The sequence below is a fragment of the Drosophila obscura genome, unplaced genomic scaffold, assembly GCF_018151105.1.
Source record: "Drosophila obscura isolate BZ-5 IFL unplaced genomic scaffold, ASM1815110v1 contig_9, whole genome shotgun sequence".
Classification (NCBI taxonomy): Eukaryota; Metazoa; Arthropoda; class Insecta; order Diptera; family Drosophilidae; genus Drosophila; species Drosophila obscura.
In genome coordinates, this window is record NW_024542883.1 from 5,133,256 (window position 1) to 5,157,181 (window position 23,926).

General features: G+C 44.9%; 5 protein-coding genes across 9 annotated transcripts; 2 read left to right on the forward strand and 3 right to left on the reverse strand.

Annotated features, from left to right (window-relative positions):
* Nucleotides 1–45: 45 nt before the first annotated feature.
* On the reverse strand, nt 46–9,729 carry LOC111081022 (protein Hook homolog 1). 5 transcript variants are annotated; one of them, XM_022376935.2, is made up of 7 exons: nt 9,565–9,729; nt 7,137–7,607; nt 3,448–3,776; nt 2,469–3,372; nt 2,298–2,396; nt 1,540–1,632; nt 46–706 (listed from the first exon to the last, which is right to left on the reverse strand). In XM_022376935.2, exons 2-7 carry the CDS (start codon nt 7,602–7,604, stop codon nt 506–508), a joined length of 2,094 nt encoding a protein of 697 aa, XP_022232627.2. In that variant the 5' UTR covers nt 7,605–7,607; nt 9,565–9,729; the 3' UTR covers nt 46–505. The 5 variants fall into 5 exon arrangements, with proteins under 5 accessions (XP_022232627.2, XP_022232628.2, XP_022232629.2 ...); XM_022376936.2 differs by having other exon boundaries at nt 9,555–9,729; XM_022376937.2 differs by lacking the exon at nt 9,565–9,729 and adding an exon at nt 7,814–7,851.
* A 1,642-nt stretch (nt 9,730–11,371) lies between these two features.
* LOC111081023 (26S proteasome non-ATPase regulatory subunit 14) lies at nt 11,372–12,638 on the forward strand. Its single transcript, XM_022376940.2, has 3 exons — nt 11,372–11,486; nt 11,549–12,320; nt 12,395–12,638. The coding sequence occupies exons 2-3, from the start codon at nt 11,556–11,558 to the stop codon at nt 12,554–12,556; spliced, it is 927 nt and encodes a 308-aa protein (XP_022232632.1). The 5' UTR covers nt 11,372–11,486; nt 11,549–11,555; the 3' UTR covers nt 12,557–12,638.
* On the reverse strand, nt 12,615–13,389 carry LOC111081024 (histone H3.3A). Its single transcript, XM_022376941.2, has 2 exons — nt 13,022–13,389; nt 12,615–12,951 (listed from the first exon to the last, which is right to left on the reverse strand). The coding sequence occupies exons 1-2, from the start codon at nt 13,301–13,303 to the stop codon at nt 12,823–12,825; spliced, it is 411 nt and encodes a 136-aa protein (XP_022232633.1). The 5' UTR covers nt 13,304–13,389; the 3' UTR covers nt 12,615–12,822.
* A 629-nt stretch (nt 13,390–14,018) lies between these two features.
* On the forward strand, nt 14,019–14,898 carry LOC111081035 (gametocyte-specific factor 1). Its single transcript, XM_022376950.2, has 2 exons — nt 14,019–14,125; nt 14,186–14,898. Exon 2 carries the CDS (start codon nt 14,194–14,196, stop codon nt 14,461–14,463), a length of 270 nt encoding a protein of 89 aa, XP_022232642.1. The 5' UTR covers nt 14,019–14,125; nt 14,186–14,193; the 3' UTR covers nt 14,464–14,898.
* LOC111081032 (UDP-galactose transporter senju) lies at nt 14,888–16,547 on the reverse strand. Its single transcript, XM_022376948.2, has 3 exons — nt 16,287–16,547; nt 16,103–16,220; nt 14,888–16,039 (listed from the first exon to the last, which is right to left on the reverse strand). Exons 1-3 carry the CDS (start codon nt 16,369–16,371, stop codon nt 15,070–15,072), a joined length of 1,173 nt encoding a protein of 390 aa, XP_022232640.2. The 5' UTR covers nt 16,372–16,547; the 3' UTR covers nt 14,888–15,069.
* Nucleotides 16,548–23,926: the final 7,379 nt, after the last annotated feature.

A 23,926-nucleotide genomic window follows, 5' to 3' on the forward strand; every position in this document is an offset into this window, starting at 1 on the left:
TAACCTGTTACAAAATGTTTAACCACCCGCATGGAATAACTCAAATTTTCAACTATTGCATTTATTTGCCATTTAAAATCCGCTGAAACACAACGAAAGCTATACTATACTATATATATTATAGTAGTATATGGTGTTGTTTAGTACTTACTCTCATTTGATTAACTACATCTACAAAAAGTACCTACATTTTGTAAAATTATATTTTCATCGTCATTTCTGTTTTCTTTTTTTTATAAAGGACGTTTTTGTATGCCTTAAGCCTTATTATGGAAATTATATATATATAACTAACTAAGACAAATTTAAAATCGTTGTCAAATAGAATATATTGTTGTACCACTTAATTTATCAAAATTATTCACTTACATAAATAAAATTGCAAATAAATTCGTAAACCAATCGACAAAAAACAATGATATTTAGCCGTACACTAAAAAATGAAACATCGTTTTACAGACTTTCTCGTGCCAGTTATCTCTACCATAATTATAACAATAAGTGCTTAGGCAAGACGTGCCAAACTGATCTTCTGCTTCTCCTCGTCGGTGAACTCGAGTATGCTCTCGATGGCCTGCAGATGGCCCTGCGAGTTCTCCTTGTCCGTGAGGAAATAGAAGATGGCGCTTTTCAGGAACTGCAGAGTAACCTCCGGGTCCACATGGGTGCGATTCTTCTGTGCCTCCAGCAAGCGTCGATAAATGGTCTGTGTAAATTTAGTTTGTTTTTTCATGTTTCGGATAAGTTGGGTTAGTCAGAAAGAGAGAGTGCAAGAAGAAGATGAAATAAGTTTGATGTTGATAAGATTATTTGTAAGGTAAGGTACGAAGAAATGTATTTACAATTGGTTAATTTCGTTAAATTATCATTGATGGTGCTATGCCATATGAACATTTAGGTTATGCTATGTATGTATGTATGTAACACTGAATATATAGTTGAGGGGATAATGTTTCTTTTGGGCAAAAGTTGAATCGGAATTATAGTTTCGTTTAATGGTTTACGAGATTACTGAAGACAAAACTTTGGATGGACCACATGCTAAATGGAGCTAATTTAGAGAATTTCTTTATTTTTGTGTGTTTGTTCTGTTTTTGAAAGTCATCTAGCCTTGTGTGTCATGATGTATTAATGGTGTTACACATACCTCTAGTCGATAGAACAGATTTGTTTGGTTTGGTTTTGGAATCAACAGAATGTACTTACAAAACAAATCTTACAATAATTTTAGCAAATTATCAATATGTTCCCGTGGAAACAGATTTGAAGTTACCAGCCCAAAAACCTTACCCTTGCCCAGAAATGACGGCGCAAAAGTTGACAAATGAATGTTGGTTTGGTTAGTTTCGAGACGTTTTGGATGGAAGGGTTTTGTGGATGATAAAACCCAATGTTCGATATAGCCAATGTGCTTGATTAAATCATAAATTGCAACTAAATACCGTTTTTTTTTAATGTAATTTTTTAAAAATAAAATCAACAGTTAGTTGGGCAGATTTTTCAGGAAGGGGGGAAATTTTTGTTGTTGTTATTACAAACCTTACGCGCGCCAAGAACCCACAAAGAAATCGCCTCCTTTGCCGTAAGGAGAGCTTGATTACTGCCGCACTCCCTCATTCTACACTCTGATGCCTACAAAAATAGTTTGGGTTTTGGTTTTGTATGACAAATATTTAGAATTTTAATGTTTTTTTTTTCTTTTTTGTAAGGATAAAAACAAAGTTGATTAATTGGTAAAGAATAACTACAAAGGGGTACATTTTTAGGACCGGCAAACAGTCGCTAAATTGAAAAAAAAACAACGAACGGTTAACTGTACTTTTTACTGCCATGCACATTATGTTCTCCACTCCGATCTACGTGAACTGTACTTATTCTACGGTACTTGAACTCGCAACGGAATGCAAATGTAAATGTAAATGAAACAAAAGAAACGAATTGAAAATAAACGTTGCTTTTAATGTAATGTGTTTAAATGTGTTGTGGATAATAATTAATTGATTATGCAAATGGTACTTAACAGCTAAAAACGAAATCAATCGAAAGTGTTGCTTATTTTGTTTATTGCTTAATCGATTGGCGGACATTTCAATTAGTTGCAGCTTTTACAGCCAGGCAAAGCGCCAAATTGAAGTGCCACGCCCCAACCGAATGCGCACACAGACATACAGATGTGGAGAAGTGAAGCGAATGCTGTTTTTAATGTGTTGTGGTGTTGTGGCGGCTCACGATGCAACAAAATGCAACACACAAAACAAAACCGAAAAGAGGATGAGGAATATATTGAAGAATCTTACGCGTATGTTCTCCAATTCGTCCTGGGTGCTCTGGAGCTGGTGCAGCAGTTCGTTGATCGACACCTTGCTCTCCGGTTGCCTCTGGGCCAGTTCGAGTGCCTGAAACGGAACGGGTGGAATGAAACACGATGGCAGGTAAATGCTCGAACAACAAGCACAACTGTACCGTACCTGATCGGCGCGAGAGATGCGCTCTGATTCCTGTCCCTGCTGGTACATGTGCAGGTACATCTTGTTCTGCTTGTCTTCGTGCTCGACCAGCTTCCGTTGCAGGTCCTCTAGCTGCTTTTCGAGCTCCCGGATGCGCTGTTTCGCCTGCTCGTAGTCGGGCACCATGTCCGAGTATCGTGTGTTGCATTCGGCCAGCTTCTGCAGCAGTGCCTCCACCTTGTCGTTGTGGCTGCGCTTCAGGTCGCTGTTGGCACCGTCCTGGCTGCGTATCAGCTCCTCGATCCGGTGCTCGTACATGCGAATCAGCTCCTGTCGCTGCAACTCGTAGTTCTCGAGGCTACTGGTCGCATCTTCGCCCCCACAGGCTGCCTCTGGCCCCGCATCGGGCGTGGCCGTGCCACAGACCTCGCTCTGGGTCTGCGAGTCCTTGGAGTGGACTGAGGACATGGTGAGGTCCTCGAAGTGTCCCGAGTCCGCATACGAGCTTTGCATCTCAGCGGACATCTGCATAGCCGACAGTTGCTGCTGCTGGTGGCGCACCAGATGCCGGGGACTGCACTTGTCATTGCCCTCGTCCACCATATCCACAATAGGCGAGACATCCTGGGAAGTCTTAAGCTCCGCTTCGCGTACAGTCACCGCATCGGATGAGGCGGAACGTTCCTCGGGGGAACTGAGAGACGCCTTGAAGAGACGCAGTTCGACCACTTCCCGTGTGAGACGCAATATCTCAGTGTCCTTCTGCTCAAGATCCTGGCGCGCTATGCACAGCAGCTCCTTGAGGCGACGCACTTGCCGCTGGGCCCGTTGCGTGGGCGTCAGATAGTCGGGTCCCACCTGCCCCGCGTAGTTGGAGCAGTGCACCACATACTTCATCTTGCGACCACTGAAAGTGGTGCCATTCCTTAAAAGAGTCGGAGAGCAGAGATTAGGAGACGATTCGATTAACATGTACCCGTATTAGAGGTGCAACACCTACCTGGCCACATAAGGATGCTCGCAGGACATGGTCGAACGTCCCGAGGTGGTGGTGGCAAAGGAGTACATCGAGTCTAGATCATCATCCAGATAGGTGCTGGGCGAGTCTGGGGTCACTGGTGGCGTCTTTGGGGATACCTTACTCTCGTGCAGCGTGGACAATTTAGATGAGGGTGCAGTGCCAGTGCCGACCGCCGCCTTTATGCAGTTTCCCTGGCGAATGCAGCTGTGTGCCGCCGCCGCCGCTCCCGCTGGTGATGGTGTGTTCAGTGGCGTCGTCTTGGGGTTGGTCCTACTTCTGCTGTCACTGCCGCCGTTTAACTTGAGAGACTGCAAGATGGAGGAATAGCTTGCGCTGTAGAGACCGATCTGAACTAGACTGGCAGAGATCTTTCGCACAGATCCACTGCTCGTTGTTGTGGCTGCCTTCTTTTTCTTACACTATTTCTTTCCCCTTTTCTTCAGCTTTTTTCTTTAGTTATTTTCTAATTTTGTTGCGCGGCTGCTGCTGCTTAGTCGTGCATGGATTTCATACATTTTTGCAATAAAAAGTAGAAAACATGGAAACCAATTCGAATTTTTAACGCCCCGAAAACCAATTTGTTGCCAGACATTTAACAAAGCATTATCTGTCCGTATTCGCTTTGCTTACTTTCATTGCGGAGCTCCGGGTTTCTGGTCCCTCTCAAGTTCCTCCATCTGGTCGGTCAGCAGCATTTTTGTGGTCAATTAGCCGCTCATTAGTCCAGCTCCAAGGGGGTATTTAGCATTTGGGTTTAGCTAGTTAGCCCCTGGGCCCTGGTCTGACTACCAAGATAACTTCAGTCTCGGCTGCCCGATTAACCGACTAGGTCTGACAAATTATGCAAAATTGTATTTGTACATTTTACGGTTTTCCTGAGCTCATTTAATTCTAAACACTTTGGCAAAAAGAGAGCAAAGAAAGCCTTTCTTCGTAGATATATGTAAATACCTTTGTTTGATTTCAAATAAAAGAATGTTTGAGTCGCTTAGAACTTTGACTTGACTGTAATATATAAATAAGCTTTAGTTTCGCAGGACAGTGAAAAGGCTTATTAAACAAAAAGATTAAAATCTTGTTTAGATTATCCTCAGAAATTAAGTGTTTTAGAAAAGAGTTCCTGGTCGTAGCGCGGAAGCCTAGGACTTTTTTACTGAGATCTAGTCACCTCCTTAAGTGGCAATATTCATGGTAAATAAACAATTGTTTACCCAAATCAATCTAGCTGTGATTGGAGCCAGCAGTTCATTGACCCTGCAAGTGCAGTCCCCGTTGTAAAGTGATTCAAGAACCGCTGACCCACTTGCACCGCTGACCACTCGCAAAACGGCCAACTCATCAATTGGTTGACTGAAATCGAGACGGTGACAGAGATGTTGAATGCAAAGCAGAATGGGGAAAAGAATCTGACAAATCAGTTTAACTTTCCCCTTTTATTTCTAGTTGAAGATTGAGGGGGCTTAGCACGTACTATACTTAAGTACATAGACATGTGCATATACATATAAAATGCTCGTACAGCATATGGTATGTATGTATATTACCTAACCATTAATGAGTTTTTTGCTCCATTTAGTGGCTCTAGTTCTGGGAAACATTTCTGAAACTTTAAGCAAAGCGTAAACTCTTTACGCACGGCCACACAATAGTTTAAGCAATACTAAAAGAGAAAGAGAGGGATGGCTGTGCAATGGGCCAACACACGGGTGTTGTTTGTGTTCATGTCATAACAAGCCGCCAGCCAGAAGCGGTTACATTACGCACTCGAGTCGGGTCTTCTACTTAATATAAATTTAAGAATTTTCCACAGTCGCGAGCAAGCATATAGCTTGGCTTATACGGTGCACAGGTGCCATCAATTAACCTGCTGACTATGAAAAATCAATGACTTTGATGCAAACCAAGAAGGTGATGGGAATGGAGAGGTTTGACAATGCAGGTAAGTGCCAGGACTGTGCCATGTAATGGCCATTCTAACCCACTTGGCTGTCAGCCAAGTCCCACTGTTCTGGTCACGTGCTGACAATCACTTTTCGGCTACACTGAAACAAAAAATTAAAGCAAGTATCCAGTTTTTGGGAGCTAGAGTCCTCCGAAACCCGCTAATCGCCTCGATCACTGGTCAGTTTTTATTATATTTTCTATTATTTTTATCCATTATTTCAATCATGATTTTGATATTTATTTCTTTGAATGTTGTTTCTAAACGGCAGGAATATAATTTGGCAATGTTTTCGGTGCAATACAAAAGGACGCAGAAGCTTGGCATACTTTTCAGGGTCAGAAAGGAGGAAGGAACGTTGTGTTCTATTTTCTTTTGCGCCCCCTTGTAAAATTTATATTTTCCAAAGAATATTTTCCCGTAAATCGTCCTTGATTGCTGTGGCGGATGATACACTTTTTGTATGTACATAAAGTGCTAAAAAAAAGTGTATGTAGTTAGTAGTTTGAAAATACTGAATGAGTGGCAGCATCCTCTCCGATTAGATATTTAAATTTATTTTCCACATGGTACCATACCATCTCTATGGCCAGATAATTGTTTTTCCACCCCCGTTCTTTCCTTCTTTCCATCCTTCCCTATAACAACACACATTACACTAGAACATTTCTGGTTCTTACACACAATTAAGTATCAAATCAATAGAAATTATTAATACAAGAAGCAAAAGGGCCAACGAACTTCAGCTTTAATTGTGGCTAAAATTATACAGAGAGCCTTCATGCAGGTAATTACCATTTATAAGCCATGGCCGCGACGCTTAAATATTGCCGTTGCCTTCAATTAAAGGGGTTTTCACTGTACTTCGGGGTTCTGTTCTTCGGTTTTGAGCAGAGAAGCAATAACCTGAAGGCCTCACTTGCACGCACTGTAAATATTTAAACTTTACGCAGTAACAGGGCCGAGGGGGTAGAGAGATAGAGAAAGAGACAGCTCTGCCAACCGCGAATCTTGTGCACGCGTTCGGTCGAAAAAAGCAACTGAAACGCAAATCACTTGGGCACATGGCAAAAGGGGAGCACGAAAAGCAGACGAAGAAGACACCAAAGAGAAGCAGCAAAGCAACAACAGCACCAGGCGCTTAAGAGTGGAAGAGGGAGAGAGAGAGTGGGGCTGCGCACTTGCATTTCCCCCGCAAAAGCAGCACAAGAACAAGCACAAACAAACCCCATAGAATCAGCTGTTTCCTTTGGCCCGGAACAGGCGGAAGTAGAAACGAAACATACATACATACATATGTATGTCCACCTATTGGGTGGTGGTGGTTTTAAGTCCACTATTTGTTTGGGTTTTTCTTTGGTTCCCCCCCACCAAGAATTATGCAAAGGCCTAAGGGCCTGCATTTTTGGCTCCTTCATTCGCTCGCGCTATTTACTGGAAAAGGAAAACGGTTGGATGTGCTGGGCAAGAACTGCTTCGCCTACGGTAAGCTGTACATTATTGCCATACATTTGTAAAACGGTTGAATACATAAGGATTTGGATACGTTATCTGTCCCACTTTAATTATGACAAAGCGTCTTCCCTCAGGAAGTTTCGTAATATACATTTTACTTTCAACTACGAATGCGTGTTACACCGTCCTCGACAGGGAGGTTCTCTGTACGCTACATAGGTCAGCAGCGGCAAGCGAAAATCAATATTAAACCGAACCACCCACAGCTTACCATATTACGCGGCCTGCTGCTGGTCATGTTGTTGGCCATTTCCAAGGTGTCCGGGACGTCAGTGGACTCCTCCTGGGCTAGGGACAGGCACTGGGTTGCGCTGCATAATGCATGGACTGCATCCGCTTCCTGCTTGGACGACGTTTTGTGGCCTAAATTGCTCCAGCTGCGATTACGCCTCAAGTGGATAGGACCGGAGCGCGAGCTGAACGTGGATGATGGATTGGCTCCGAGCTTGGCGCGCGTACTGAATCCACCTCCGCCGGCAGGCCGCATCGCATCCGCGCCAAGCTGCTCTTTGGTCCCGCGCAGGCGCAGGGAGGCGGAACGGCGGAATGAAACCGCCTCGCTGGTCGCAGGATGGGGAATTCGTGTGGGGGTTGTAGATGTCGAGTGGGAGTCCTCCTCCTCCGGTTCCCGCTGCTCGGATGCTGGCGATGACGTCTCCATGGACAGCAGTGTCGTCATCGACTGAAAGTGAAATGCAAAAATTAACCGAATGCAAATCGAGCTTGAATTAATTCCCCCTGATTTGTTGCACTTTCCAAAATTGAGCAATTTTATAATTGAATGCTCCACATAAACGTCTTCATTATCTTAAATGCCCGTCCGCTAATTAAAACTTTCTTCAGCCAACAATTAATTATTATTTACCCCTTTCTATGCACCTTCCTTACCTATCCATCCAGCAATTGCACTGATTTGCTGGCCAGATCTAAAATGAAATTGAAATTAAAGCAGTTTCCCAGACATGCAACTCTCAGTTTTTATTTCGGTTTCTGTTCCCTTCCAGAGGGTCTCAAGTTTTTCTATGATGTTTGTAATTTCCGATACAATTTGTATACATACTATGTACATATGTACATATGTAGGAGTATACTGTTGAATTTAATGTCCATCCGAATCAACCTACCAGCCACGTCTGTTATATGCATTTTATCCATTTAACCTTATCATGCTCGTACAATAAAACTGACACCCAAAATTTAGTTCCCTTCAGTAGAATCTTCCAAACTAAAACTCTAACTAATTCGAATTGTACAGAAAATTTAATGTATTAAATGTTTAAATTTTAAGGGTATAGACAGTTCGGTGCTCCCATTTTTGCATTAATTCATTATTTTTCTGGAAGTTATTACGAAATTTGTGTTGAAGATCTTTTTCACTTTTGTGGTTGTGGTTGTGGTTGTGCATCTGGCTGGGTCTACCTTACCACGGGTTCTAGTTACACCATACAACCCAGAGCTTTCGAGTTGGCAGAAAGCTGAAACAGTTGCGTACACATTTGACACTTCTTGTACATATGTATGTATATATGTGCACATTTATGTACATATGTACGAGTATATATGATCAGATAGTTGATATGTCCCGGTGATGACAACAATCAAAGTCGATCTAACTATATTTAGCCAATTTATCCTTAAATATAGTCCTTTTAGGACTACAGACAGCATTGCCGGGACTGTAATCTGGGAATACAATGGGAAAAAAATAAAAAAAAAACAATAAAAGCCCAATATCTTCATATCTGTGATAATAAGAGAATTCTATTTTCTAATTTCGATGATATTAATTATTCCAAATCTACCCTTTAATTGAAGCCTTTATTAGACAGAAGTTTCATTGAAGTGTTCCATGAAACCACCAAACGTATCTCTGTACGAAATAACAGTTTACAAATACCAAAAAAATGTTTTACCCAGTTGACCCTTATTATTGCCTCTTCTCTGTCTTTCTCTTTCTCTGGCAATTAGAGCGACTATCACTGTAATGTATTTCCGCTCATTTCTTTTAAACATACGACCAACACCAACAACAACACAAGTGTGGAGGCAGTCCAAAGTAAACTTTTCTTATTTGGAGGTTTGGGTTTTCTGGGGCCATAAAAGGTCAATTTCACAGCTGAACAAACGTGTTTTTTCTTTCATTTTTTTCAGCTTCAATTTGTTTCAGTTTTTTTGCACGTCTTTTGTAGTGGCATGTCATTAATGAGATTGAATGCATTTAACAGCATTTCATTGAACTGGATTAACTTTTATGACGACAAGGTCACTGATATCGTTTCAGTGGTCAGATGTGAAGTTATTTATTGAATGATAAACGGTGCAAACTTTCCAAATCGATTTTTTATAGCGATAGCGCTTTGATTTCATCTTTTTCCGACAATCTTCATACGTGTTTAGATGGTTTGTACTAGGGAAGCTCGACTGTAATCATCAGCACCCCGAGATACTCCCCGAAAAAAGCTCCCGACTACCCGTAGTTCTCTGAGCAAACCTTTGCCGCTCACTTATCAACAAAAACAATTTGCGGCCGTGTTTCGATTCTGATAAGAACCACCAACGAAATAAACAACGAATAACGAAATAACAACTTAGCTGAAATTTGCCACCTTACAGAGAGCAGAACTTGTACCTTAATATACCTTATTTCGATTCGCTTGAAACTGAAATATTTACACGCAATTTACATAAAATGGGTTGCACAAGCTCTTAACAACTTTTAAAATACAAACACAGAACTGTTGGCTAAGTAAAACCAAATCGAAATAGTGAAATAGAAAAAACCAAACGCGTGCTGAGGGCGAGCGACAAAATGCAACTGAAAAGCCACCACGGAGCAGAGCAGCTCAGAGGCAAATGGAAAATGCTGTCGGCAGGTGGAAAAGCTATTGTTAAATTACCAAAGCGAGACGGAAAATGGAGTAGCAATGTTGCAATCATAAAGCAGACCCGAAGCCGGTCTGAGGCTGTGCCGGTGCTCGATCTGCGGCCACCTTTGACTTTGCCGCCCGGTGATGGCATTTTAAATGATTTTTCGGGCGTCTGGGAATATCTATTCAAGCACTATGAATGGAGCTGGGCTCTGGGTGAAAGGCAACGGAAAATCAAAATGTTTTGTGCAATTAATTGGCACAATAAAGAAGGCAATGCATTGTACTAACTTTTAATCGTTGTCTTGCTGGCGACCTCATTACTGGGTCTCTACGAGTATTTCTCATGGCATTTGACGGGCGGCCCACGATGGTGCATAAATTTTGACGTGTTTGGTCTTGCGTTGCGGAAAGTTTGCTTGCAACGAGGTGCAACGCCAGCATTCACTCAATATGCACTTGAATTGAAATTATTACGATTTTCCATCACTTTCTGATTTTAAATGTTTTGATGGCCCGCCGATAAAGCACTTCGAGGTGCCAGTACAACATTATCGCCCAGAAACATCGTGTGCTCACAGCGGATTACAAATAATATTCATTATTCGGGTAAATTCAGCACAAAGCACATAAATGTATAACGACATTTGAAATGCGCGCCAACTTTACATATATTTTTTTACGATATTTATATCGATGTTTCTATCGAGTGCTGGCCTGCGTTCGCTGGCACTGTCAGATGTTGGCAGGTTGACAGATTACCGTATATATTATATATATATAATACACTCAACGGGATATTTTGACGTCGAAAACGAGTTCAAAGTATATTTACGGTATACCACTATGTAAAAATATATTTAATCAAGCTCCAATCTATTTTTTAAGGTATATTAAATGTATTTTTAAATTGACCGCCAAACTCAATTTAGCGCACCAAAAATACTGACATTTTTCGCTCTCAATTCGTGGAGAGTTTGCAAAACTCGCTTTCAATTCGTGGAGAGTTTGCAAAACTCGCTCTCAATTCGTGGAGAGTTTTCAAAATTTGCTCTCAATTCGTGGAGAGTGCTCTCTTTTCAGTGGAGAATAGAATGTTTTTGTGGAGACTTTCCCCTCATTTTCGTGGTGTGGCAGCATGTTGCTGAGATTTTTCCCATACAAAATCAAATGTATTTTACGGGAACGCGTATGGAATAAAGATTCATTGTTGCGTCAATATCCAATAAAAAGGACTTCTGAAAGTATGTATCTATCGGGCTGAGAGTCCCAGCTAGCTGGTAATATTATGTTTTGAAAAAACAATCGATACTATCGTGATAGTATCGGGCTGAAATAATTATTAAAAAACCATGGAAACCTTTTAGGAACTTGTCCATTGTAAAAATTAGATGCCACCTGTCGATTTGTTTACAAATTTGTCTTCATATTTTATAGCAGCCAATGCAAACATATCAAAAGCGCAACGACTGTAACTCGATACTATCATGATAGTCTCAAAACCGTCGATAGTAGAGGCCACCAGTAAAATATCGATACTATCGATAGTGCCCTCGATGGTTTGACAACTCTAGTTCCTACTATTACTTGCATTTTTACAAAAAGAACGAGTTGCTTTTGTGTTTGTTGGCAAATTTCACGTAGAAATAAAAGAAGGTTACCTTTAAAATATAAATTATTCTCAAACTTTAAAGGTAAGCGACGTGAATCATCATAAATTTACTGTCATTACACTCATATTTTGTCGAATCAACAGCCGTATTATGGACCGTTTGCTTCGTCTCGGTGGCGCTATGCCACAAGCCGCTCCACCAACAGATGCTCCCGTCGTGGACACCGCCGAACAGGTGTACATCTCTTCGCTGGCGCTGTTGAAAATGCTGAAGCACGGTCGCGCTGGTGTCCCCATGGAAGTGATGGGTCTGATGCTGGGCGAGTTCGTGGACGACTACACTGTGCAGGTCATTGATGTGTTTGCCATGCCCCAGACTGGCACCGGAGTTTCCGTGGAAGCTGTGGATCCTGTTTTCCAGGCCAAGATGCTGGACATGCTGAAACAGACTGGCCGCCCGGAGATGGTTGTGGGATGGTATCACTCGCATCCTGGCTTCGGCTGCTGGTTGTCTGGGGTGGACATAAATACGCAGCAGTCCTTCGAGGCGCTCTCCGAGCGCGCCGTGGCCGTCGTCGTCGATCCCATACAGTCCGTAAAGGGCAAAGTGGTCATTGATGCATTCCGCCTAATAAACCCGAATATGCTGGTGCTTGGCCAGGAGCCGCGCCAGACCACCTCCAATCTTGGACATTTGCAGAAGCCTTCCGTTCAGGCACTGATACACGGACTTAACCGTCACTACTATTCAATTAGCATCAACTATCGCAAGAACGAACTGGAGCAGAAGATGCTCTTGAACTTGCACAAAAAGTCGTGGAAGGATGGTCTCACACTTTCAGACTACAACGAGCATTGCTCCATAAACGAGGATACTGTCGCCGAGATGCTCGATCTGGCCAAGAACTACAACAAGGTGGGCACCGGTTCTACCATGTGACCAATGTAGCATTCAGTTAGTATATAATTTTCTCTTTCTATCGCTTTCAGTCCCTTGAAGACGAAGAGAAAATGACTCCGGAACAGCTGGCGATCAAGAATGTGGGCAAGCAGGATCCCAAACGGCATTTGGAGGAGAAGGTGGACAAGGTCATGCAAAATAATATTGTGCAGTGTCTAGGAGCCATGCTGGACACCATAGTCTTTAAATAAATGTTTGATTTATCTCTCCTCATCTTCCCCCACCCCATCCAACTAAGAAATAAACTGATTTTTATTTGGAGCAGTTTTTCACAAAAAAAAAACCGCGCATTTCTCTTTATTTCTCCTTCCGATCTTTACTTATAGATAAGTATTGACATATCTTAAACAAACTCATAGAACTACTATGCGGCATCGGCGGCCAGGACTGTGTTTCTTTCTTCTACCTTTGTCGTCGCCGCCACCGCATTTCTGATCAAAAATGGCGGATGCCGCATTTAGGCGCGCTCGCCCCGAATACGCCTGGCCAGCTGAATGTCTTTTGGCATGATTGTAACCCGCTTGGCGTGGATGGCGCATAAGTTGGTGTCTTCGAACAAGCCCACCAAGTACGCTTCGGAAGCCTCCTGCAATTGCGAATGGCGGTGTTACATGATTTGATGAAATCCCCACAATCCCGTCCAGACATTTCCTTACCTGCAAGGCGCCAATGGCAGCAGACTGGAAACGCAAATCGGTTTTGAAATCCTGGGCTATTTCACGCACCAAGCGTTGGAATGGAAGCTTGCGAATGAGCAGCTCGGTACTCTTCTGGTAGCGACGGATCTCACGCAGGGCAACAGTACCTGGGCGGTAGCGATGTGGCTTCTTTACGCCGCCAGTCGATGGGGCGGATTTACGGGCAGCCTTGGTGGCCAACTGCTTGCGTGGAGCCTTGCCTCCCGTCGACTTACGAGCTGTTTGCTTAGTACGAGCCATTTTAAATGTTTTTTAAAATGTTTTTACAAATTTTTTTCTAGATTGGAAAAAACAACCAGTGTGACCGCGGAAGTATCGACAAAACATACCGCCTGACCCTCAGAAATATACCGTAGATATACCGTAGAAAAAACGAACTTAGCCCACTTGACCCCTCTCTATTTAAATAGTGAAAAACCTTCAATTAAGCCGCGAAAATAGTACTGTTTGTATATTTTTCTTGCAGATCCATTCATACTTTTAACTTAAAAATAATATTAACACGATTCCTTCAGCTGAAATGAGTAAAAATATTAATAAGGACTTTTTTGTAGATTGGCATGTTCTTTAACTATTAATGCATTTGATTTGTATTTTGTATATGCATTTATACCTATTATTGGTACCCATTACAGAGACTGAGTAGTTTCTACACTCATTGGAGCATGAGATTATAAACATTGCCTCAATTCTATAAAATCCATTTTCCCAAGGTATGCAGTTGCTCATTCTGTCACATAAATCACGAGTGATTAGTGAACCAAGTTTACTTGAAGCCTAGAAGCTTAGGTTGGGTCACTTCGCCAAAGCATGGAAAGCCGCGCAGGTTGTCATGCTGCATATCCCCGGACGAGTAGTAGGCTTTAAGCGGGAATGCTGAAAATTAATCGAAAGACACGCATTTTTTTAAATTGACGCAACAGCAAATACAAAATATTCATTGGTAGAGTACCACTAATGTTTCAGCAAGACACTGCGCTAGCATCGACTACTATCGATAGCATAATACTCCTTTCGTTTCTGTCATCTCTACCACAATTATAGCGGCACTTTCAATTTTTGGTAAGGAGATCAATTAATCGCTAATTTACATCAAATACGTCTTATTTTTGACCCTTCCAGTGTTCAAAATGTCTAACTATTCATTCGGCACTTGCCCGTATAATAAAGACCATCGCATCATGCTATTCCGCATGCCGGGTCATATTGTCAAATGTATGCAAAATTACCACGGGCCACCCCTGTACACTTGCAAATATAATGCCATACACCGCGTGCTCGACATGGAAGAGCACCTGAAAGAATGTGAGGACTACATCAAATTTACTGAGAATAATACGTTTCAAATGGCAATTTCGGTACGCGCAAACCCCTTTTTTACCGATGAAGATGCTGTATAAAACACAATGTTCAAGTCAACATTGTACACACTTACATCATATAAGACACGTACATCTAGACCCTTCTTGAAGAACAATACAACATATTGTTAATACTTTAATCTTGCTATGATTTGCCTCTTGTGCACTACCTTAGAATCGCTCATACTTTGTTCAAATATGAAGCCTTATGAAGAGAATATTGTTATTATTTAATCATTTAAGAAACAAACGTACAATCCATGTACAATTTATCGAAGAACAGCTAATGTTGACTAATGTTAGTATATTTTTTCACCAAAATATGTCTGATGCATTAATTAAGAAAGTAAAGAACATACTGTGTATGAACATATGAAATTTGAACCATTCTTTGTGATCATATCATTCAAATCACATTTTGATTTATTATGTTTATTATGAACCTTACTCAATAAAGCAAATGTTTTGGTATTTACAAGCACAGGCATCGTCTGTCCGTCGTTTATTGAATCTGCGTCGATTGCACAAAGCCTAGAGTCAACTGCATGCTCACGCCCGTTCAGAACAGTTGTTAGGCACTTTTCCACAAGAACTTAGATGATGATATTTACAATTTAAGCCTATGTCTAGGACTAGCTATTAGCACTACACCATGTCCATTTCCAGATCGGTGTCACCCTCCTCGTCGAGAAGCTTTCGTTTGTCGTAGGCTGTAGACTTGGAGGATGCCTCGCTCAGACTTGACAATGGACGAACCTTGCCCAGATTTACAACCGGACTTTGGGTATACAAATAGATGGCATAGGAGACAACCGCTATGGCCAGCGCGGTGTTCATGTAGATGGGTATGGAGAACAGAAAATAGCATAGCACGGCCGTGAAAAGTAGCTCCAGGGCGCTGGCAAAAGTCTTTAGAATTGAGTTCATGTACTTCAGGAAGAAGCTCGTTACAATGCCAATGGCTGCATTGTTCACAATGATGATGATGACACTGAAGCGCATAATGGTGCCCAAGTTTTGTGGGCTGAAGGCGTCCAGAAGCTCGCCACGCAGCAGAAGGATCCCCGCATTGCAAACAATCGAGTCAAGGTACATAAACACATTCTGGACGAAAATGTTGACATCTGCACCCTTGTCCTTTAGTAGGTATTCGTTGTAGACCCCCGCAAGACAGGAACATATCGTCTGGGCCAGTATGAAAACAGCACTTAGGCTGAAATCAAAGCCTGACATGTTTTTTCCATGCACTTGGTGATGATCAACGGTGTGGTTGCTGTTGGATGGTATGGCCTGTATGGCAGCAGACTCGCTATCGTCGTTGGCATCGCTGTAAAAGCCACTAAAATCCACCTGCTTGAGCATGCAGCCAAGGGTGAGCAGTATCAGAGATATCCATTGGCGTTGAGATAAATACTTCTTGAATATGATTTGAAACAGAATGCCCGTCACGACAACGCGCAGCTGTAGCAGTAGATAATACGTTGTGGGATCGAACGTGGCTAGATTGACGAAAGCGAGATTGTTGTAGAAGCAGTATAGGAATGCGGGCACCATGTACAAGGCCAGCACATTCCTGTCTTTGTGCACATCGCGCACCAGAGAACGAAGATTGTTGCTGCGGGAAGAATATCAAGATAAATTGAAGCTGGCTTCAAGTCTCTTATCACACAGTACTCACTCTCTGCAATACAGGCATGTGGAAACTATTAGCTTGAACACTTCCGTCAGTAGTACAACGGTTACAGTGTTATAGCCGTACGAGTTGTTGGACTCCTGGGATGCTGTGACGAAGATGCCTGCGGAAGACAGATGCACAAACTTAACCGATGGCTTTGGCTAATATGTGCAATTGGGCCACGTACCCTGTCCTATGAAAAGTGACATATACAGCAGAAATATGATGAATGTTAGTCGAGTGGGGAACAATTCACGCCAATTAGTGGACATCGTTGTCGTCTTGGGCTTGCCAGCGTTGCGTTACTACTAACTTCAGAACACAGCGCTTCGGTTCTTTGCTGTAAGTGGACTGACGCTCGCAGCTGCTATCAGCGCCGCTTCGTGACAAGCGTAGCACTTTTGATTATTAGCTTTGTTGTTTTTATGTGATGAACAACTTAAAATAGGGCTGAAAAAACAAGGAAGGTACTATCGATAGTTTCGAATGTTTTTAAATTGTGCCAGATCGGTTTCGACTATCGATATATCATTTGAGGGGGGAATAAGAAGGACTGTGAAGTCAAAAAAATTATTGCGCACTTAAAACGGATGTAATGTAAAAAACCAAACCAATCGCCTAACGGTAATAACCTTTTCCCACAGGCCACCATCCACTATCCTTTTCGGGGATGGTCTCAGTTATTCCACCATCCATCTGGGATGTTCCAAGTTCTCAATATTAATATCAACATTAAAAACAAAAGAAGAACGGAAGCATGTCCGGTCATGCTATCTTATATTTTTCGTTCTTTCGTTTATGATAGATGGCACACGACGTAGTCCGAATCATTTCCATTGAAATTATTTCCACTGATAACTACACAGAAGCGAGTTATTTTTATTTCAATTTTTGTTTATAATTTTTAACAGAATTTTAGACGGTTCGTATAAACTACAGGAAACTAATCAAATGCATGAATTTGTTCACAAAATAAAAATCTGAGAAAAATGCAATATTAAAATGGGATTTAAATACGATTGAAAAGCATTAATTAAAGGAAATGGGTCATACAATTATCCAAAACTTTGGGAAGGGAGGTGTTCGTAACAAAATGCCCTATAAATATTAGATATTCTTTACATTAATAAGTAAAAAACAAATCAGGTGAAAAATTCATTAAATATATGGGTCTTTAGTGTAAGGCAGGCACTGAAAAACTGTGCGTGTGTGTGTGCCGACCTCTGGTGTAAGGGCATACAAATCCCTGCATTTCTGGCAGTCACTGACAGCACCGACAAAACAAATCCAGTCAAATATTTATTTTCCAATACATTAAGATACTTTTCAAAATGACCACCAAACTCATTTAGCGCACAAAAAATACCGACATTTTTCGTTCTCAAATCCTGGTGGTTTTTCAAAATTTGCTCTCTTTTCCGAGGTGAAGAGAGCGCTTTTCGTGGCGTGAGCCGCATGTTCTTAGCGGGAATTCGTATGGAACGTCGCAACAATGAATCTTCTTCATCGTTATTATTAATGATATGATTTTAAAAAATATTAATGGATTTTTTTTGTTACTCAGCGGACTTGTGAAGAAAAATATTCGGCATTACTTTATTGTTTCATGGTCGAGCGACATATTTTTGGACTTTGCCCAGAAAACCCAAAATGTTTACAGAAAATTTCGAACGATTTGATTGGTTGAAAGTTAAAAACGCGTAAGGTAAACGTTATTTTTGTAACGGATTTTATATCGAAAAGTATTTTTTGAGTACAAAAAGAAAATATTTATTATGGATGATAGGCCGTCTGGCTAATCGGAGGCCAAGGCGGTCTGGCGTGGATTTATATGGCCAAATGAATCTGGCGGACTCCCAAGATAAGTATAAATGTACGATTCTCAAATTTAACAAGATCCCACTTCAATACCTAACTTTCTCTGATCACGAAAATAAAGTTTTCTACAAACAGGAACGCTAGAAATGGGCTTGGTTTGGCTCATTTTTTAACCAAACAATTTTATATCAAATACATGTAAAACTTAAGCAAGTAGTAGCTTAAAAGGTATTCTATGTAGGGCCAATTTTTGACGCACGCGACATTTTCCACGGTTGTCTCCTCAATAAAGTGGCTTGGAATGAAATGATAATTTGGTGCTGATAGCACTACTCAACAAAATTAAACTTTTTCTTTAGGCTGGGGAGCAAAATGACTTTTTCTGATAGATTTCGGGATTTAAAAATTTGTTTAGTACTTTATTTTTTTTTATCGTGAAGGCCAGGCGAAAATCCTCCAGCTGAACCCTCCCAGAGGGTGCCGGCCGGGCAATGGGCATCCCGGATCGGGTAATGCACTGCCGCTTGCTCTGTCCGAGGTAATGCAGTGTCTAGCTAAGGCCAGGTCCAGGTCTTCCCGATATAAAATTGGGGGAACTGAACCATGGCCATGGCTGGAGGTGCCTGGCGGTCAGGCATAAAACGCTAGGGGGTGGTCCCCCCGATAAATATTAACCACATGGACCGGAGCAAGGATCGAACAGGGACTGGGATGTCAGTCCAAATGTCGGTTTAAAGCGTGACTGCTACCACCGGCGGGCACGGGGAGGAGCAATCCTCTCTGCGTGTCGCCAGCGGTCCCAACTCTAATATGGCGGGAGCAGGTCATATTAGTTTCAAAGCTACTGCCACCAAAACGCCTCTCTGCAAGCTGAGCCGCACGGGTGCCGTGGTCGAAACAGACTCGGACCTGGAGAGCGTGCTCAGCGTAAGCAGAACGGAAGAAGAGAGCCTTCTCCGATCGCCTGAACCAGGTACCAGCTCCCTGCGTAGGGAAGGGCCGAAGCGTTCTAGAGAGGGGATGAAGGCTAAGGCCCTCAAAATCCGAAGCCGGCTACAAGGAAAAGAGGACATCTCCCAAGAGGAGAAGATGACGGCGGCGCAGTGGAAACAGGTCCACGCCCAGCTGGTGGAATCCCTTTTCGCGCGAATGGAGGACGCGCCGGACGCTCCCATGCCCACCTTCGACGGTGCATGATGGCTGAACGGGGTGAAGATCCTCAAGTGCAACGACGACCCGACGAGGAAGTGGATGGTGCAAGTGGTGCCCAAATTGGAAGCTCAGTGGGAGGGCGCCAAGCTGGAGGTAGTGGACAGGGAGATGATCCCTTCCATCCCAAAGGCGAAGGTGCTCTTCCCCATTGCAGTCCAGGGAGACCGAGCACTGAAACTCCTCCAGAGGCAGAATACAGAGGTTCCAACGGCTGACTGGAAAATCCTGCATGCTGGTAACCTATTACCCAATGAGGGGGGCCAGCACATGATCCTCCAGATCAATAAGGAGGCAGAGGACATCCTCTACCCGAGATTCGGGAAGATGGCATGGGGCGTAGGCAGGAAGGTAGGTAGGAAGGACCTAGGTCTGGAGTCCATCGTGGACCGCCCGGATCTTCCCCGGGGGGCCCCTGGGCCCCCAGGGGGGGGGGGGGGGCCCCCCCCCCTGGTAAACCCCCCCCCCCCCGCCGGGCCGGCCCCCCCCCCCCCCCCCCCGGGGGCCCCCCCCCCCCCCCCCCAAAACCCCGCCGCGCCCCCCGGGCCCCCCCCCCCCCCCCCCCCCCCGGCCCCCCCCCCCCCCCCCCCCCCCCCCCCCCCCCCCCCCCCCCCCCCCCGGCCCCGCGCCCCCCCCCCCCCCTCTTTTTTTTCTCCCCCCCCCCCCCCCCACCCCAAACCCCCCCCCCCCCCCCCCCCCCCCCCCCCCCCCCCCCCCCTTTTTTGCCCCCCCCCCCCCCCCCCCCCCCCCTTTTTTTTTCTTTTTTTTTTTCCCCCCCCCCCCCCCCCCCCCCCCCCCCCCCTGTCCTTGTTTCCCCTTTTTTTTTTCTTTTTTTTCCCCCCCCCCCCCCCCCCCCCCCCCCCCCCCCCCGGCCGGTCCGGCCTGCTTTCTTTTTTTTTTTTTTTTTTTTTTTTTTTTCGCGGGCGGGGGGGGTTTTTGTTGGGGGGCGGGCCCCCCCCCCCCCCCCCCCCCCCCCCCCCCCCCCCCCCCCCCCCCGGGCCCCCCTCTTTTTTTTTTTTTTTTTTTTTTTTTTTTTTTTTTTTTTTTTTTTTTTTTTTTTTTTTTTTTTTTTTTTTTTTTTTTTCTTTTCCCCCCTCCTCCCTTTTCCCCCCCCCCCCCCCCCCCCCCCCCCCCCCCCCCCCCCCCCCCCCCCCCCCCCCCCCCCCCCCCCCCCTCCCCCCTTTTTTTTTTTTTTTTTTTTTTTTTTTTTTTTTTTTTTTTTTTTTTTTTCTTCCCCCCCCTCCCCCTCTCCCCCCCCCCCCCCCCCCCCCCCCCCCGCCCCCCCCCCCCGGGTTTTTTTTTTTTTTTTTTTTTTTTTTTTTTTTTTTTTTTTTTTTTTTTTCCCCCCCCCCCCTTTTTTTTTTTTTTTTTTCCCCCCCTCCCCCCCCCCCCTTTCCCCCCCCCCCCCCCCCCCTTTTTTTTTTTTTTTTTCTCCCCCCCCCCCCCCTCCTTTTTGGTTTTTTGGCCCCCCCCCGGGCGCCCCCTTTTCTTTTTTTTTAGACTTCCCACGGGGTTTTTTTTTTTTCCCCCCCCCCCCCCCCCCTTTCCCCCCCCCCCCCCCCCCCCCCCCCCCCCCCCCCCCCCCCCCCCCCCCCCCCCCCCCTTTTTAGGCCCCCTTCCGGTTTTTTTTTTTTTTTTTTTTTTTTTTTTTTTCTCACCCCCTTCCCCCCCCCCCCCCCCCCTCCCCCCCCCCCCCCCCCCCCCCCCCCCCCCCGGCCCCCCCCCTTTTTTTTTTTTCCCCCCCCCCCCCCAAACCAAACCCCCCCCCCCCCCCCCCCCCCCCCCCCCCCCCCCCCCCCCCCCCCCCCCGGGGGCCCTGGTTTTTTCTTCTCCCCGGGGGGGCCCCCCGTTTTTTTTTTTTTTTTTTTTTTTTTTTTTTTTTTTTTTTTTTTTTTTTTTTTTTTTTTTTTTTTTATATAAATAATTTTCCCCCCCAAAAAAAAATTTTTCCCCCCCCAAAAAAAAAACCCGGCTGCGGTGATGCTTGAAAGCAAGGACAAGCACCTTATGGTAGCATCCTGCTACATGGCCACGACAGGCCAGCACCACCGGAGGAGCTAAGGAGTCTGGTGGCGGAAGCCAGTCCGAAAGACCAGCAACTTCTAGTTGGTACGGGCGCCAATGCCCACCATAGCGTGTGGGGAAGCCCCGATATCAACGAAAGAGGTGAGTCACTTCTAGACTTTATACTATCCACTAATCTAGATGTAGTAAACGTGGGGGAGGAGCACACCTTCGTAGGCCCCACCTCGTCTAACGTACTAACCAGTCTATAGAAACGTCCCTAGAGACCCTCTCCAAGGAGCTACTGGATGCGTGCCACGCAGCATGCCCACCCTCGAGAACGAAAAATATAACCAGACCACTGTGGTGGAACCGGGACTTATCGCTTCAAAGAAATAACCTCAAAGAATTCTTCAAAATCGCCAAACTGGCGAACGACGAGATAATCAATGAGGAATACAAAACCATACTCAGGGAGTACAAGAAGGAAATACTCAGCACAAAGAAACTCGTGGAGGAACTTCTGCTCCAATATCGAGAAAGTCCCAGAAACGGCCAGACTCCGGAAGTTGCTATCAAAGCAACCCGCCATACAGAGTCAGCTGAAACGAAATGATGGACAGTGGACTGAGGGCAGCGAAGACGCCCTAACAGCACTAATGGATCCCACTTCCCAGGATGCACCGAGGTCGCTGACGCTACAGAGCATCAGGACCTAGCAACTGAGGATCAGCACCCTCAAACAGATCTCATATCGTCTAAGAGAATCCACTGGGCTATAGACTCCTTTGCGGGTACAAAATCACCTGGACGAGACGGTATATTTCCAGCCATGCTGCAGGCGACCAAAGACGTGATCACCCCATGGCTCTCTGCAATATACTCAGCTTGCCTGAGCACGGGCTATATCTCTATTCAATGGAGGACCTCGAGGATTGTCTTCCTTCCAAAGGCAGGAAAGTGCAGCCATAAGAGCCCCAGCCATGACTATAGACCGATAAGCCTCACCTCTTTTCTACTCAAAACACTAGAAAAACTGCTGGATCTACACATCAGAAACGATGTAGGTGGGCAGATGTCAACCAACCAGCATGCCTATACCAAAGGGAAATCGGTAGAGACGGCACTGCATTCGCTAGTAGCCACCATCGAAAATGCCCTCCAAAATAAGAAGTATGCTCTAGGAGTGTTCGTAGACATATCCGGAGCATTCAACAAAGTGAATACGAGCGCGATAATGGACCGCCTAGAAGCGATCAACACACATTCCGCAATCAACCTCTGGATAAAGAACCTTCTAAGTTGTAGACGGGTGTACTCAGAGTGGGGCACCGCTTCCATGGTGAAAGGGCCACACAGAGGCACACCTCAGGGTGGGGTCCTGTCGCCCCTCCTATGGAATCTGGTGGTCGACGACCTAATAAAGAGATTCGAGAGGAGAGCCCCAAAAATAACAGCTTATGCGGACGACATAATCATAATTATTACGGGGGTATGCCCATCGAGCCTCAGCTCTATAATGGAATCAACACTCAGGGAGATATGTGAGTGGGCGGGAAAAGTAGGACTCAGTATCAACGCGGACAAGACGGACCTCATCCTCAACCCCAACAAAAGCACTCGAAACAATACTCGGAATTGACCCCCTGGTCATCCACGCTGAACTGACTGCAGGTAAGGCAGCACAAAGCCTAGTCGCTGCAAGGATTCGGGCACAGTTCAATAGGCCGAGACATGATCAGTATATCTGACTACATGATCCCCCGAACTTGCCTGGACGTCAAAACAGCGATACACATGGGACCCGACGACTGGAAAGAAAGTTGGGATCAGAATGAACACCTAAACATATACACGGATGGCTCCAAGATGGAGGGAGGAGTAGGTGCGGGCATATACTGTACAGACTCTGAAATAAGGCTGTCCTATAAGCTACCGGACCAATGCAGCATATTCCAGGCAGAAGTCTTTGCCATACGGAAAGCGGCGGAGGTTGCTCGATGTACGGAACGCCCACATAACGTGGTCAACCTGTTCGTGGACAGCCAGGCGGCGATAAGATCCATGCAGTCGTCAGCGGTCAGTTCCAAAAATGTCCTGGCAAGCAGGGAGGCATTAGAATTCCTAAGCACGACAAAGTCAGTGCGGATATATTGGGTTCCCAGCCACCAGGGCATCGAAGGCAACGAGACAGCAGACGTGCTGGCTAAGGAAGGCGTCGGGCTGGCAAACGACAGGACTTAGAACGTGCCTGTCTCCCTCAGAACGCTTCAAAGCGATCTAGAGAGGCGGGCACACATACAGGCCAGTAGCAGGTGGAGGAGAACCACCAGCTGCAAAATCGCGAAAACCATGTGCAAGGAGAGCAATGGTAAACTCAGAGGGTATACTCACAGCACATGCAGTCAAACTAGGCATCACCAACAGTGGCAAGTGCAGGAAATGTGATGAATCTGGGGCTATCGAAACCCTGGAACATCTAATCTGCCAATGCCCGGCCCTCTCAAGGGCAAGAAACAAACATCTTGGCAGCCCGGTATTGGCATCGCTGGACGATGCATCCAAGAGGACGCCAGCGGAACTCCTTGCCTTTGCAAAATTCTCCTCGATCCTCACGGATTTCGAAACCGCGTAAAAACACTTAGAAGGTCCATACGCACCAATCCGGACAACTAAGGGCCATATAGCCTAGCCTATGAAAAGTATGTAGAGGGCATAAAGTATATAAAGACTAAAAAGTACATACTAATATAGTTTCCTCATGTCCCAGCCGAAGATGACCGGGAGCTCTCGCTT

What these genes read in the sequence shown, in the direction of transcription:
- LOC111081035 (XM_022376950.2), top strand. Translation starts at nt 14,194, where the DNA reads ATGTCTAACTATTCATTCGGCACTTGCCCGTATAATAAAGACCATCGC.
- LOC111081024 (XM_022376941.2), bottom strand. Translation starts at nt 13,303, where the DNA reads ATGGCTCGTACTAAGCAAACAGCTCGTAAGTCGACGGGAGGCAAGGCT. An exon ending in CTGCCATTGGCGCCTTGCAG is followed by an intron (nt 12,952 to 13,021) that starts GTAAGGAAATGT and finishes TCGCAATTGCAG; the next exon opens with GAGGCTTCCGAAGCGTACTT.
- LOC111081023 (XM_022376940.2), top strand. Translation starts at nt 11,556, where the DNA reads ATGGACCGTTTGCTTCGTCTCGGTGGCGCTATGCCACAAGCCGCTCCA. An exon ending in TGGCCAAGAACTACAACAAG is followed by an intron (nt 12,321 to 12,394) that starts GTGGGCACCGGT and finishes TATCGCTTTCAG; the next exon opens with TCCCTTGAAGACGAAGAGAA.
- LOC111081032 (XM_022376948.2), bottom strand. Translation starts at nt 16,371, where the DNA reads ATGTCCACTAATTGGCGTGAATTGTTCCCCACTCGACTAACATTCATC. An exon ending in GTCACTTTTCATAGGACAGG is followed by an intron (nt 16,221 to 16,286) that starts GTACGTGGCCCA and finishes TGTCTTCCGCAG; the next exon opens with GCATCTTCGTCACAGCATCC. An exon ending in ACATGCCTGTATTGCAGAGA is followed by an intron (nt 16,040 to 16,102) that starts GTGAGTACTGTG and finishes TTCTTCCCGCAG; the next exon opens with CAACAATCTTCGTTCTCTGG.
- LOC111081022 (XM_022376935.2), bottom strand. Translation starts at nt 7,604, where the DNA reads ATGACGACACTGCTGTCCATGGAGACGTCATCGCCAGCATCCGAGCAG. An exon ending in GCAGCAGGCCGCGTAATATG is followed by an intron (nt 3,777 to 7,136) that starts GTAAGCTGTGGG and finishes TCCATCTTGCAG; the next exon opens with TCTCTCAAGTTAAACGGCGG. An exon ending in GGGTTCTTGGCGCGCGTAAG is followed by an intron (nt 707 to 1,539) that starts GTTTGTAATAAC and finishes AAATTTACACAG; the next exon opens with ACCATTTATCGACGCTTGCT.